This window comes from Diabrotica undecimpunctata, chromosome 8 (genome assembly GCF_040954645.1).
Source record: "Diabrotica undecimpunctata isolate CICGRU chromosome 8, icDiaUnde3, whole genome shotgun sequence".
Taxonomy (NCBI): Eukaryota; Metazoa; Arthropoda; class Insecta; order Coleoptera; family Chrysomelidae; genus Diabrotica; species Diabrotica undecimpunctata.
The window spans coordinates 99,406,706-99,421,946 of NC_092810.1; the positions used below are offsets into that span (position 1 = coordinate 99,406,706).

Genomic DNA, 15,241 nt, shown 5'->3' on the forward strand with positions numbered 1-15,241 from the left:
GAGATGAGTATTTGTTAAGGTAGGAAGATTAGGGCCTAATTTTATTAACCCGTAAGTAAGTAAGTCGAAATAAACATCTGCTCCAAGCAGCATTTGAACTTCGGCAGGAGTACAAAATTCTGGATCAGCTAGGTGAATGTTTGGTGGAATTTTGAGAGCATTAAAATCCAATGTAATTTGAGGGTGCTTACAAGTGATGATTGGGAGAATCGCACAAGAGAGTGTAAAATGTTTTGTGGGATTAACATTTGAGAAAATATTTAAATCCACCATTTTATTCGACGTCGAACAGATTTCGGATATCCCAGAAATTTGAAGACTTTTTGTGTAAGGAATACATTTCAAGCGACTTGCTAATTCCTCAGTGATAAACGAAAGCTGACTAGCTGAGTCTGTAAGGCAGCGAACCTTAACGGGATTATTATGAGAATCATAAATTGTAACACATGCTGTTTGGAGTAGAACCTCCTTTTTGCCTGAGAATGTAGAGAGAGATGATGCTCGGTAGACATTATTAGACTGAGATTGATTTGCTATTCGTGGGATTGCAGGAGAACTTGAAGTTTCGCTTTGAGTATTGGGATCACGAGATACATTAGAGTGAGTACGAGAATTTGGAGTATCATGCATATTGTGAGACTGGCGAGTATTTTGAGAATTATGATTTTCTTGTGAGTCTTGAGAGTGACGAGTGTTTTGGAAGTGAGTGTTTCTAGTGGGTAGACTACGAGAATCTTGATTTGTTCTGAAACGAGAACTATTTGAGTTATGAGTAGAAGCGTTAGAGAAGTGGAGCAATGTGTGATGTCTCCTGTTACATTTAGCGCAATTTGACGCAGAGGTACATGAGCTTGCTGAATGACCACTAGCCAAGCAGTTGAGACACGCTTTCTTTGCCTTGACCGTTTGAAAACGCTCATCTTCAGACATATTTAAGAATTCCCAGCAAGTGTATATTTTATGGGAGTTATTTTGACATAAGAAACATTTAAAATACTGATTATTACTACTATACTGCAAATTATTGCTAACTGTGTTAAGAGAAATAAAACGAGAAGGTTGTTTTTGTTTCGGAGAATGAGAGTACTCAGGAACAAGATTTTCGAGAATTTTGCATTTTCTTTCAATAAATTCAAGGAACTCCATTAAACTTGGGAGTTTGTTTATATTACGCTCGGTTTCAAATGATTTTTTTAGTATTATAGTCTAATTTTTGAGTAAAGAGATTGATGAGAATTAAATCAGTGAGTTGATTCGAGATGTTGAGGTTTTCTAAGGCAGCGAGATGGCTTTTAATTTGAGTTAAGAAATCCCTTAGAGCATGTGCATTGGGTTTTGTAATGAGTGGAGCATTTAATAAACTGTTCAAATGACTGTTTACTATTAAATATTTATTTTCAAATCTATTGCATAAATTTTGTATTGCAATTTCAAAATTGGAATCAATTATTTCTAGATTGTCAATTAACTTTAACGGTTCATTCCTTAACACTGATTTGAGATAAATAAGTTTTTGAGCATTAGATAACTGTTTATCATTTGTTATTAATTTGGTGAAAACATCAAAAAAGCTGGGCCATTCTGAGATTTCGCCCGAGAAAAAAGGTATTTTTAATTCTGGCAACTTTACATTTTGAATTGTGCTAACAGATGGTATTACATTTGTTACAATAGGTTGAGTTTGAACTGGTTTTGCAGATAATTGTGTGATTTTCTCGTACAAATATGAATCTAAATTATAATACTGTTCTTCAACTATGTCTCTATCTGAACAATATTTATCAAAATCTTCTAATTCAAGTTCCTTTTCTAGGTTGAGATACTCGCGATAAGTTTCATTTAATACATTTTTGCGTGCAATATATTGACCGCAATCTAAAACTACATTTTGGTTTTTTGAGACAAATGTTTGAATTCTAGTAATACAAGCTTTAGTATGCCCTCTCAATTTTATAATTTTTGCAACATCAGTCATTTTGAACGTGAGAAAAAATAATACAAATTTTAAATACAACAAGAGATACTTAGTATCATGAACTAAATAATATTACCATAAAAATCTACTTATAATCACTGCGAATCTAAAATCTAAAAATAAAATGACATGCGACAATGCAAAAAACAATTCGTAAAAGTTACAATAAATGATCAAACCGCACATTAAGTCCAACCGCGACCTCACATAAACTCCTTATCCCTTGCAAGTGTCGATGTCGATATACCGGCCTCCCGGCGCTAATAGAACAACCTTGGATCCTGGAACCGCCAAAACTCCAATGTGTGTATATGAGAGAATAAAAACTATGTCTTTTCTTTGCGAAGAAATGAGGAAGCGAGTGATGTTTTTTACGAATAGTGTGAGAAAATCTTGAGTACTGCGTGAAAACGCCTTTGCAGAAACGAGAGATGATCGCCCTCGTGCTATAATTAATGAAAATTCAGCTTCCAGCTTTACATAAACGGGAACAGTTGCTGTATCCGGCTCGTTAGGAACATGTAGAACACCGGGGGATTTTATCTTCTCCTCCTGACGTGTTGCTCACTGCCTGTTGGGGCAGTACCTTCGATCTGGTTCTAATTATATCTATTAATTAATTAAAATGTGTAACCTTACATTTGGCGATCACACTTCCCGTATTACACTTTAAAAAACATCTTACTACTTGAGAAACTTTATTTTGCGTTAATTAAACATTGTGTGTTGAAAAATGAGCGAATTAATTTTAATTAATCAAATGTGACAGTGACACAATGACTGATGTTTTTTTTCTAATAAAATTGAGAAGAGAATACGTGATAATCTCGCAATTATGTGCAAAGAGTATATGCAACATCTATCGTGCATTCTCGGGTACAACTCGACTTAAAACTAAAAGTAGTATTTTTTAAAAAAGGGTGTTCGTCATTTGGATCATAATTTTAGGTTGCGCTACGCAACAATTATCCTAAAAGGATCTACGGTAAAAAAACTTTTTTTTTGTTTTTAAGATCATACTTCATTATTTTTAATTTTACTTAGTTTTATATATATTAAAAATTTGGTTGCTAATATGTTTCACTTAATACGCCCCTCGTATTAATTATAAAGTAAAAAAATACTATTTCATATCAGAATCATTGCAGGATTCACAATTAGTTACAACAGCTTGTGATTCCGATTGCTAATTTTTTTTTTAATAACAAAATCGCAGCAGCCAAATTGACTATTAGCGAAACAATGATAGCGAACAATAATTTGTATTACATTTATAATGTTAGTTTAGATAGTATTTTTTAAAACGTTACTTGAGGTTAAGAAACTTCTTATGTTTGAAATATTGTACTGTAGACCTAAAATATCGCTAAGTTTGTTTGGTATATTGTACAATATGCGCTTTGGCGTTAATGCTGGACATTTCTCTAATATATGTTTGGTTGTTAATTTTTCATCACAGTTGTCACATCTTGGTTCTTTTTCGTTGGAAAACACGCTAGACATTTACTTTTTAGTGCGAATGCTTCAGAAATGTCACTTTCCAAATCTATGATATTATCTATGGTTGACCTTTGCTTTCTAAAACCACTTTGTTCTAGAATAATTAAATGTTGTCTCTCCAGGTGCCATCTTAGTCTATTAATAATATTTTTTTCTAGTAACTTAGACGCATGTTAAAGATATCGGTAGGTATAACTCGGAATTTGTTTTAATACTATTAGGTTTGCGTATATGTATAACTGTGGATTCATGCCATTTTTCAGGAAATTTGTGCTGTAGCCAAATAATATTAAACAGATTTAGAAGTTGTTTGTGAGCGCTATCTGGAAGGTGTTTGATAAAAATACTAGGAACATCGTTCGGGCCAGTGCTAGTTTCTTTGAGATTTGATAATGCTTCTGTATACTCTAATTGAGAAATGGGTAAATTTAACAGTTCATCTGTGTTAGGTATAATGCTAATTTTCTTATTTTCTTCTTGCTGTTTTTAATTAATGAAATATTTTTTATAATATTACTGTATCGGTTTTTGTATGTGTTAGCAAGGATTTTGGCAATCTCAATATTACTAGTAACTGGTTTTCCATTAATTTCGAGGCTTTTGATATTCTGATTGCTATTTAATCCGGATATTATTCGGACTTCGTTCCATACTTAAGTCATGGAAGTATTTGCATTTAACGTTGATACATATTGAGTCCATGACTGGCATTTGGCATTTCTAGTTGTCTTTTTGGCTATAGCACGTTTTCTGTATTCAATTTTATTCTCAACAGTTTTGTAGCCCTTGTATTGGTTAAAAGCTTTTGTGCTAGATTCATCTGCTGTTTTGCATTCTTGATTCCACCATGGGACAGGGTTGTGTTGTTTTATGCATGTAGTCTTTCCTATTACTTTTTCTGTTGCTTTTGTGATAATAGTAACAAGGTTCTTCAGTATCTCGTCTATATTTGAGGTACTTTTAAATGTGGTCATACTGCTTTCGGTTAAATTTGAAAAAAGATTCCAGTTAGTGTTTTTTAAATTCTATTTTGGAGTAAATGTCTGTCCACATTGGTTTTTGTTATTATGAATAAAAAGTGGATAGTGATCACTGTTGTATAAGAAGTCGAGCCTATCCCAATTGAGCTGTAGGGTCAGACCTGGTTCGCATATCGTAAGGTCTATACATGAAGATTTACCGTTCTGTATATTAAATCTAGTGGGCCTGCCGTCGTTTAAGACTGAAAGGTTGGACTGTTCAAATATCTCTTCTAGCATTCTTCCCCTAGCATTTTTAGTAGAAGAGCCCCATAAAAAGTTGTGGGCATTAAAATCGCCCAAAATAAGTCTGAGTTTGAGGAATTTGTTGTAACAGTTCAGTTAATGCTTCTGAGTCTACTGGCGTTGATGACGGTAGGTCTAAGTTACAAACGGAAATATTTGGACTTGAGTTAAGTTTGATGCAAATTGATTCTAGATTAGTTTGGAGAGAAATTACAGTGGTTTCAGTTGACTTTTTTACGAAGATAGCTATTCCGCCACTGGGTTTTTCTTGGCTAGTTCGATTTTTGTAGTAACTTTTAAATTGTTTTAAAGCTTCTATTTTTCATTTTTGAAATTAGTTTCCTGAAGACAAATTATATCTGGATTGTATCTGGCCAGAATTATTTGGAGCATCAGAAGGTTATTGTAAAAATAGTTAATGTTCCACTGCAAAATTGAAGAGAAGCCCGTGTATAATAAATAAAAACTGAAACTTGGGATTGTTACAGAAGTTAATGACTCGACCCCTGAGATAACTCACTTTCAGTCTCTGATATCTCAATATTCGAGTAGGTCATCTGTAAATGTATCAGTAGTTTCTTTCTTATTTTTGTACATCCAGATTTAATGGATCTTTGTTTAAAATATGGGTATATTGCTGTTAGCATTTTCACCAAAGCTTCTAAATCGTTAGTGTAGTTTTTTATGACGCTGACTGAATCCTGTGCACCATAAACATTTTCAAATAGATCGGATATTTAATTAAAATCAAGACTAAATGGAGGGTTTTGCTCTGAGATGAATGCCTTGGCCGGTTCCATTAGTATGTGAGTTGACGTCTTTTTCTTACTTTTTTGGGTTTTTTAGATGGAGCATCATTTGGTTTAACAAACGGATTTAGACTTAGGTTTCCCGAATCAGCGTCTTGCGCTGAAGGAAGTGTGCCTATTTCTTCCAAACTTCGTTTGTAGCTATTTTGTGCAAACTGGGTTGAATCTATATTGCCGATTGGTTCTGCGGTCAGAAACTGATTCTTGGATTGTTTTGCAATTTGCTGCAGTATGGCCTTGCCTTTTATATGAAAAACATACCAAAAAATCTTTTGACAAAAAAATCCTATAGCTGGTGTTATCATAATTAATTAATATGGATTCAGGTATTGAGGTAAGCGGTGGTGTGATAAAAATTTGTCGTCTAAAACTATACAAGTGGCTGAATTCCAGTAAACCGGCACTTATCTTGAGAAATGAAATGGAAACATGGTTTTAAGGCCCAATTTTTCAATTTCTTGAGTTAGTAAAGTATGCGGAATGGTAGTACAAACGTTTGACAGAATTACTCTTTCTGCTGGAGTGACTAGTTTGCGTGCTTGGATTTGTTGGTTATTAATTTCTATAAACCCTCCATAATTATTCATAAAATGTTCAACAACGTTTTTGTTTGCAAGTTATATACATACTCTGTTGTTAGAAAGCCGTGAGGAAAATAGAATATGTTTGGGCTCCATCAACATTCCTAGTGGAATCAGGTAATCTTAAAGTTTTGGGTTTTCAATGGCTGGGAATACAATAGCTTGATCTTTGGTAGAGAATTGTTGTTAAATCACAGCAGAAGAATAAGTTTTATTATTGTTTTCCTTTTGGGAACTTCTATAGTCAGAAATCCTGTCAGTTGGATTTAACATCTTTTCTTTATAATTTAAAATTAATTTAGACCTGAAATACGGAATATTTTTAGAACAGGCAATTTTATCATGTCGCTATAGATAACGAATAAACTTGTTTAGAGTTTTTATATCAAGCAGACTTATGATAAATTCCTGTGAAATGACCGTTTTATATAATTTTAAGACTACTTACAGGATGGAAGAGAACGCATTCTTATGCACTAATATTAAAAAAATAAAAACATTTTAATCAATAACTACTATCTAAATAACTGTTTTTGTTTGTAGGTGACAAATTCGCACTAATTAGTATACCTGTCAGGACCGAACTCTCTCGATTGCTAATAAATATAACTTAACATAAAACAACAACTTTACCTTATAAACATCGTAGGATTTAATTATTCTGTCAAAAGTACTGTAAAGTTCGTTTAGCAAATCCACTACCTGAAAAAGTTACGACTTTGGTTAATAAAATATATTACTTAAATATACTTAAATAAAATAAAGCCATTGTCGTTGCACGTCACATGTTTCATGATGTCATAAATAAATGGTATTCATTTTCACTTAAGTAAGTAGCTAAGCCGAATTTAACATAAAATTCTGTGTATAATTTTTTTGTGCTACTTTAAAGTTATGTCATGGTTTATACAAGCTGACGTCACTTTTAGTTAAAATTTCCCTGACTTTAACCTGACATACTCAATTTTCCATAGGCACCAACATGTTGTTTTAAAAAGAAAAAGGTAATTATGATTACATTAAGAATTTTAGAATGGTACAAGTTAAACAGCCAAAAACATTTCTTATTATTGATAATCTAAATTTTATGAAACAAACCAAAATCACTTTAATTAGACAATATTAGAAAATCGCATACTCCGTTTTTCTTATATTTCAAACTTCAATTTCATTTGAAAGATTAGCAAAAATATTTACGTTGTTGTCAAGAATTAAATAATCTTAAACCGCGTTGACATGGGTAGTGAATCACCGCAAAGTGAATGCCGCAAACAAAATTATTAGGGGAAGGCAGGGCGGAATGGGGTATTAAGTCGAAAATGACTTTTAAAAATAAGTTAGGATCAATAATTTAAGCTGCATATTTGAAATAAATTGTAATGTTGTTAACATTAAATTACAATATTATTATTTATAAGAACAAAAACCGAAGTTTGTCATTAAAATACTAAACAATATCAATTGCTTCGTTCTGCCCCTGAACTAGGGCACAACGAGGTAGTCATGATAAGATTAATAAAATTATTAAAAAAACATCATCTCAATTGTAATTATTAAGTCTACTTATTAAGTACCGTGAAGTCATTAGATGTTGATAATTAAAGTTGATAAAATTAATCCTGTTGGCAATGTTTACACACTAGTATATCCTCATCGTCTTTGCAGTCCACTTCTGCGCAGAAATTGTGGGCCCATACCCTACACAAAAAATAAACAACTGTGCCCTCTAAAGATTTAGAGTAGAAATCACTGCAATACAAACATTCGAAATCCAGACATTCACCTGAATCGCTATCTTTAGTTTTGTTTTCTTGTTTCGTTGGCTGCTTGGTTTTCTCATGTTTCTTTTGACTCGTTACCTTAGTTTTTTCAGTCTTGTTTTCAATTTCAATCTTAAATAGTCTCTGTCTTACCGTATTGTTATTTGGCAATATCTTTTCTTCTTTCTCTTTTATTGTAGCCTCCAACTGTCGTTTGTATGGCGAATCTGTTAGGACCGCAGTCTTCCCTCTTCTTCGAGTCGTTCTTTTTTACTTCTTAGGACTTTTGGAAGGGACATTAATATTTCAGGTAAAACGACGATAAATGTAGAGTTAGTCTGGTCGGTCATCACACAGGGGCGACCAGGAGTGGTATAAACGACATCATCAAATGATACTTTTTTAGCCAGACTGCTATTATGGTTCGAAACTTCACTCAATTCACAATTATCACTCACAGTTGAAGGATTGTGCTTTTTAATAGGCGTGATTGTTGAAGATGATTCCAATTGTCCTTTTTCCAATGAGACCGTCTCCTTTGATGTAGGTACAGCAACTTGTTTATTGTCAGTTGTGTCTGCCAAGAAAAAGTCACTTTCCTTGAAAATAGATGGGTTGGTTGAATAAAACCCTGTAGATCTAAAACCACTCATCGCAGTCTCCATTTGATAAAGGCTGATCCAAAAAGCGTTTAAAACGACATTACGACTTTCCCTGGGTTTATAAAGCCATAAACGCATTATATAGAACACATCCAGTGGCTGAAGTTTATGCGAACAATGCGGTGGTAAACAAAGCAACAACATAACACCCTTCACTCTCGCATAGTCTATAAGCTGAAGGCTCTTTATGTAAGTTGAGTGTCCGTCAAATAATAGAAGAACCGGAAAGTCATTAGAAGCATTAGAAAATACCACAAACTTTTTAAACCATGCCAAAAACAACTGTGCAGTTATCCGTCCAGTGCTGTACACCTCAGGCCAACTTCCTGGAGGTAATCCCAGCTCAAACTCTTTCTACATTTTTTTCCTAGCAAAAATTAACATGGTGGCATATATGCGTCACTCGGGAGCATATAAGACTAGTTACGGTTTCATCCCTTTTGGCTGACTAGTGCCGACCTAGTGAGCCGACTTTAACCTGACATACTCAATTTTCCATAGGCACCAACATGTTGTTTTAAAAAGAAAAAGGTAATTATGATTACATTAAGAATTTTAGAATGGTACAAGTTAAACAGCCAAAAACATTTCTTATTATTGATAATCTAAATTTTATGAAACAAACCAAAATCACTTTAATTAGACAATATTAGAAAATCGCATACTCCGTTTTTCTTATATTTCAAACTTCAATTTCATTTGAAAGATTAGCAAAAATATTTACGTTGTTGTCAAGAATTAAATAATCTTAAACCGCGTTGACATGGGTAGTGAATCACCGCAAAGTGAATGCCGCAAACAAAATTATTAGGGGAAGGCAGGGCGGAATGGGGTATTAAGTCGAAAATGACTTTTAAAAATAAGTTAGGATCAATAATTTAAGCTGCATATTTGAAATAAATTGTAATGTTGTTAACATTAAATTACAATATTATTATTTATAAGAACAAAAACCGAAGTTTGTCATTAAAATACTAAACAATATCAATTGCTTCGTTCTGCCCCTGAACTAGGGCACAACGAGGTAGTCATGATAAGATTAATAAAATTATTAAAAAAACATCATCTCAATTGTAATTATTAAGTCTACTTATTAAGTACCGTGAAGTCATTAGATGTTGATAATTAAAGTTGATAAAATTAATCCTGTTGGCAATGTTTACACACTAGTATATCCTCATCGTCTTTGCAGTCCACTTCTGCGCAGAAATTGTGGGCCCATACCCTACACAAAAAATAAACAACTGTGCCCTCTAAAGATTTAGAGTAGAAATCACTGCAATACAAACATTCGAAATCCAGACATTCACCTGAATCGCTATCTTTAGTTTTGTTTTCTTGTTTCGTTGGCTGCTTGGTTTTCTCATGTTTCTTTTGACTCGTTACCTTAGTTTTTTCAGTCTTGTTTTCAATTTCAATCTTAAATAGTCTCTGTCTTACCGTATTGTTATTTGGCAATATCTTTTCTTCTTTCTCTTTTATTGTAGCCTCCAACTGTCGTTTGTATGGCGAATCTGTTAGGACCGCAGTCTTCCCTCTTCTTCGAGTCGTTCTTTTTTACTTCTTAGGACTTTTGGAAGGGACATTAATATTTCAGGTAAAACGACGATAAATGTAGAGTTAGTCTGGTCGGTCATCACACAGGGGCGACCAGGAGTGGTATAAACGACATCATCAAATGATACTTTTTTAGCCAGACTGCTATTATGGTTCGAAACTTCACTCAATTCACAATTATCACTCACAGTTGAAGGATTGTGCTTTTTAATAGGCGTGATTGTTGAAGATGATTCCAATTGTCCTTTTTCCAATGAGACCGTCTCCTTTGATGTAGGTACAGCAACTTGTTTATTGTCAGTTGTGTCTGCCAAGAAAAAGTCACTTTCCTTGAAAATAGATGGGTTGGTTGAATAAAACCCTGTAGATCTAAAACCACTCATCGCAGTCTCCATTTGATAAAGGCTGATCCAAAAAGCGTTTAAAACGACATTACGACTTTCCCTGGGTTTATAAAGCCATAAACGCATTATATAGAACACATCCAGTGGCTGAAGTTTATGCGAACAATGCGGTGGTAAACAAAGCAACAACATAACACCCTTCACTCTCGCATAGTCTATAAGCTGAAGGCTCTTTATGTAAGTTGAGTGTCCGTCAAATAATAGAAGAACCGGAAAGTCATTAGAAGCATTAGAAAATACCACAAACTTTTTAAACCATGCCAAAAACAACTGTGCAGTTATCCGTCCAGTGCTGTACACCTCAGGCCAACTTCCTGGAGGTAATCCCAGCTCAAACTCTTTCTACATTTTTTTCCTAACAAAAATTAACATGGTGGCATATATGCGTCACTCGGGAGCATATAAGACTAGTTACGGTTTCATCCCTTTTGGCTGACTAGTGCCGACCTAGTGAGCCGACTTCTCATGTGCCCTTATAAGCTATGATTTTGGAATTGTTCTTAGGGTTTACTGTTACACCAGCTTCGTCACAACTAAATATTTGCGCTACTGTCACTTGTACTTGTCTACCAAGTTTGTAAGCAACGGAAAAAGCTATTAACTGCCACTTTATTGAAACCCATAGCTCTGGCGCCAGGTGTTAACTCAGGTTAGTTAAATGATAAAGTAAGATTTCTCTTTAAAAATCCATTGACCCAATCTTGGCCAGCGATTTCATTCTTAAATCTGTAGGGTAGGCCATTTCTTATAGCTAACTGATACTTCGTGCCGGTGTAGTTTCCAAGAAGGGGATGTTCTGAATTGAGTAGGGACTCTTCAGTACTTCGTGGAAAACACACTCGGAGGGGGGTACATCTCAACCTCAACACGGCGCGTTCCAATGGCTGATAGGGAACGCCCTACAGATATGTGGGACAGGTATGAATAAGGCTTTGTAAAATAAACAACCGCGGCATACTAAGAGCATGGCATAGGGCAGCAGCTATGTCATTACAAGATCGGAGCGGTAGAGAAAAATCTGCTTCCCGGTCTGATACTGAATAATCAAAGGCGGTAATTATGATTAAACCAGTTGTGATATTGCGAAGTGACCGAACGATTACTGGTAAAAGTAATTCCCCATTTGTTGGTCAACAGCTACGGGTGAAAGAACTGACATGTAGTAGGGCACTTCATTGCCCTGGAGATGAGAAATTGATTTCAAAGGCGGAAGAATTAAATTAGCCAACGGCATTGAGATGTGAAAAGCCACAGGATGACTACCACATTAAAGATCCGTAAGGATATCCCCAGGACACCACAATGGCTAAAAATCCAAAACAATCGGCCCTCAGTCCCTGGCACCCCTTAAGTGGGGAGGGGGTGCTAAGAATCCTCCTGTCAGCTAATAATGTCTCAAAAGTTAAAAGGTTCGGTACGTGCAACATTCAAAGCATGTACCACGCAGGCAAAGCAGCAAATACTATTCAAGAAATAAGTCGCCTGAACATAGATATTTTAGGATGCAGTGAAGTTCGATGGCCAAATTCTGTTATAAGAATTGTAAATGAACACCATATCTATTATTCTGGAGACGACACAACAAGATACAGTAACTCGTAGTAGCGATAATAGTAAAAAGAGAAATAGCTAAAGCAGTAATAGGATTTACGCCCATATCAGACAGAGTTGTGGTATTGAAAATCAACTCAAGTCCCTCTAGTATAAACAGCATTCCAAAATAGGACAAGGTACAGTCGAGAATGTCGTGGGGTCATATGGTCTTGGCATAAAAAACGAAAGAGGAGAAAGACTAATCCAATTACATCCAAGAAGACGTTATACATGGAAAGCACCCGGTGATGCCCCAGGAAAAATCATAAGAAACCAAATTGATTTTATCATCATAAACAAAAGGTTTAGAAATTCTATCACCCCAAAAAAAACATATCCAGGCGCAGATGTCTTCTCAGATCATAATCTATTGGTTGCAAATATCAACATACGACTCAAAATAATTCATAAGAAAATGAGGCCCAAGATAGATATAAGACTACTAAAAGAAAATGACACCCAGAAAAAAATTAAAAACAGAGATTAATAAGAATTTTGCGAAAATAGTTGAAGACAGTATTAGAGGCATGGAAGAACAGTGGAACGAAATGAAGACATCTATTACCACAATTGAGCATAAATATCCAAAATCAAAAAGAGAAAATAAGCAGAATGGATGACAGATAGAATATTGCAGATAATGGAAGAGCGAAGAAAATTAAAAGATATAAATGACAACGAATACAAAAAGTTGCATAAGACTATACTAGAGGAGATAAAAGGAGCCAAAGAAGCATGGCTGACGGAGAAATGTACGGAAGTTGAAACACTACAACGCAAACATGACGATCTCCATATGCACAAAAAAATTAGGAATACCAGAATACCAGAAAACAACGCAGTACAGGCATAGTTGTAGACATTAAAGGCCATATTTTGATTACCATTGAAGATAAATTACGAAGATGGAAAGAATATATGCAAGAATTATTCGAAGATGCAGCACGAATTCCGACTGAAATAAACAATCCCTACGGCCCAGAAATAACAGACGAAGAAGTAACTATGGCCATTCAGCGGATTAAAGATGAGAAATTACCAGGACCTGATGAAGTGCATGGTGAAATTTTAAAACTTTTAGAGGCACACCAAATTACAGCCCTTAGGAAACTATTCAACAACATCTACGAGACTGGTTACTTACCAAAAGACTGGCTACTATCATTATTCATTCCACTTGAAAATTGTGAAGAATATAGATTAATTAGTTTGATAAACCATGTACTTAAAGTACTCCTTACTATCATTCACTCGCGCATATACACCAAATTAGAAGAACACTTGAGTGAAGTTCAATTTGGATTCAGAGCAGGACTCGGAACGAGGGAAGCACTTTTTAGTTTCCAAGTTCTAATACAGAGAGCCAGGGATGTCAACTGCGATGTGTATGCATGTTTCATTGATTTCGAAAAGGCATTTAATAAAGTCCCACATGGGAAACTAATCGATATTCTAAAAACATCAGGACTCGATGGTAAGGATATAAGACTGATCTCAAACTTATATCTCCAACAAAAACAACAGTACGACTAGAAAATGAACTGTCCGAGATCTTCATAGTCGAAAAAGGAGTTAGACAGGGTTGCATATTGTCACCGACATTATTTAACATATACTCTGAAAACATCTTTAGAGCGGCCTTGGACGAATCAGAAGATGGGATTGCTGTAAATGGCCAACTTATAAACAATATTAGATATGCAGATGATACAGTGTTGCTGGCAGATAGTGCGCAGGGGCTTCAAGGGATGATTGATAACGTTGTAGAAGCATTTAACAAATACCGCCTAAAACTTAATTGCAAAAAGACAAAAATAATGATCATTAGTAAGAACACCAACATAAACGCCCAAATTACAATAGGCGATACCCCGTTAGAAAGGGTGGAAAAAATATGCTATTTGAGCTGCAATATTAAGGATACTTGGGATAACAGCTACAAAATAAAAACTCGTATTGAAAAAGCCAGAATCTCTTTCAACAGCCTAAGAAAATTCTCTGCAACTTATCTTTAAGTATCAACATACGCATAAGAATTCTTAGATGTTACGTCTTTAGTGTCCTCCTCTATGAAATAGAAATCTGGAGCCCTACAGAAGATGGCATAAAACGATTAGAATCATTTGAAATGTGGTGCTAACGACGTATGGGTCTCATATATACACCACATAAGTAATATAACTATTCTTCAGGGGCTAAGAAAAGACAAAGAAATTATCAACACCATAAAAAACAGAAAATTGGCTTACTTCAGCCACATCATGCGTAATGATAAATACCGACTTCTACAATTGATTCTACAAGGCAAGATTGAGGGTAAGAGAGGCCTTGGACGTAGACGTATATCCTGGCTGGCCAATCTTGAGAAGTAGACTGGTATAACGTCAACTTATCTAGCTATTCGAGCTGGGAATAGAATAAGATGATCAATGTGGTCGCCAACATCTCTAGAAAATAGGCACATTTAGAAGAACTGATGCGCAAACGATAAGGTACGCAAATCTTTAGATACGCAAATCGTTAGACCAAATAATCGACACTCCACAATTTTCAAATAGCTCATTTGCTATTCTGCTACTGCTGCTGTTTTGTCAGAATGGTACTGTAGATTTTCCCCTATTTTCTTAACGTATCTCTCTAGGGAACCTTAAACTGATTTGATGCCTTTAAATAACCTAATTGACCAAAAATAACCGCTTTGACATTTTTCATAGTCCCAGTAGACCATGACTATCTATTCGTCTTTCTGTTATATACTCGAACCATCTGAAATAGAAGAAAAATGGTTACGAACCTAATATTCACTTCCTGTTTATTAAAAATAGTGAGGGGCGGTACGGGGTACTTCTCTATTCCGTCCCAAGCACACGATCGATTTTAACAAGTTATGGTCACTTCAAAATGACGGGTATGAACACATTTGCGTTGACTAAATGAAAGATAAATAAACATCCTACAAGTATTACCAACTAACATTGTAAAAAAACAAATGTGTGCAACTTACCTTGGTCATAAAATCATCACCAGTTAGAAATTATAAGCGAAAAACGACGCAACGATAGTTTCACGTTGTTGACGGCAAAAGAATTAGACAACACGGCTGCCGATGTTCACTCTCACTACACTGATGTACTA

At 34.9% G+C, this 15,241-nt stretch overlaps 1 protein-coding gene across 1 annotated transcript in view; it reads right to left on the bottom strand.

Annotated features, from left to right (window-relative positions):
• The window catches only part of LOC140449022 (atrial natriuretic peptide receptor 1), a 270,323-nt gene that overhangs the window by 21,562 nt on the left and 233,520 nt on the right, over positions 1-15,241 (bottom strand). The window contains exon 18 of the mRNA XM_072542164.1: positions 6,764-6,832. Within this exon, the coding sequence (XP_072398265.1) occupies positions 6,764-6,832 (69 nt within the window). The remainder of the gene's footprint in view (positions 1-6,763; positions 6,833-15,241) is intronic.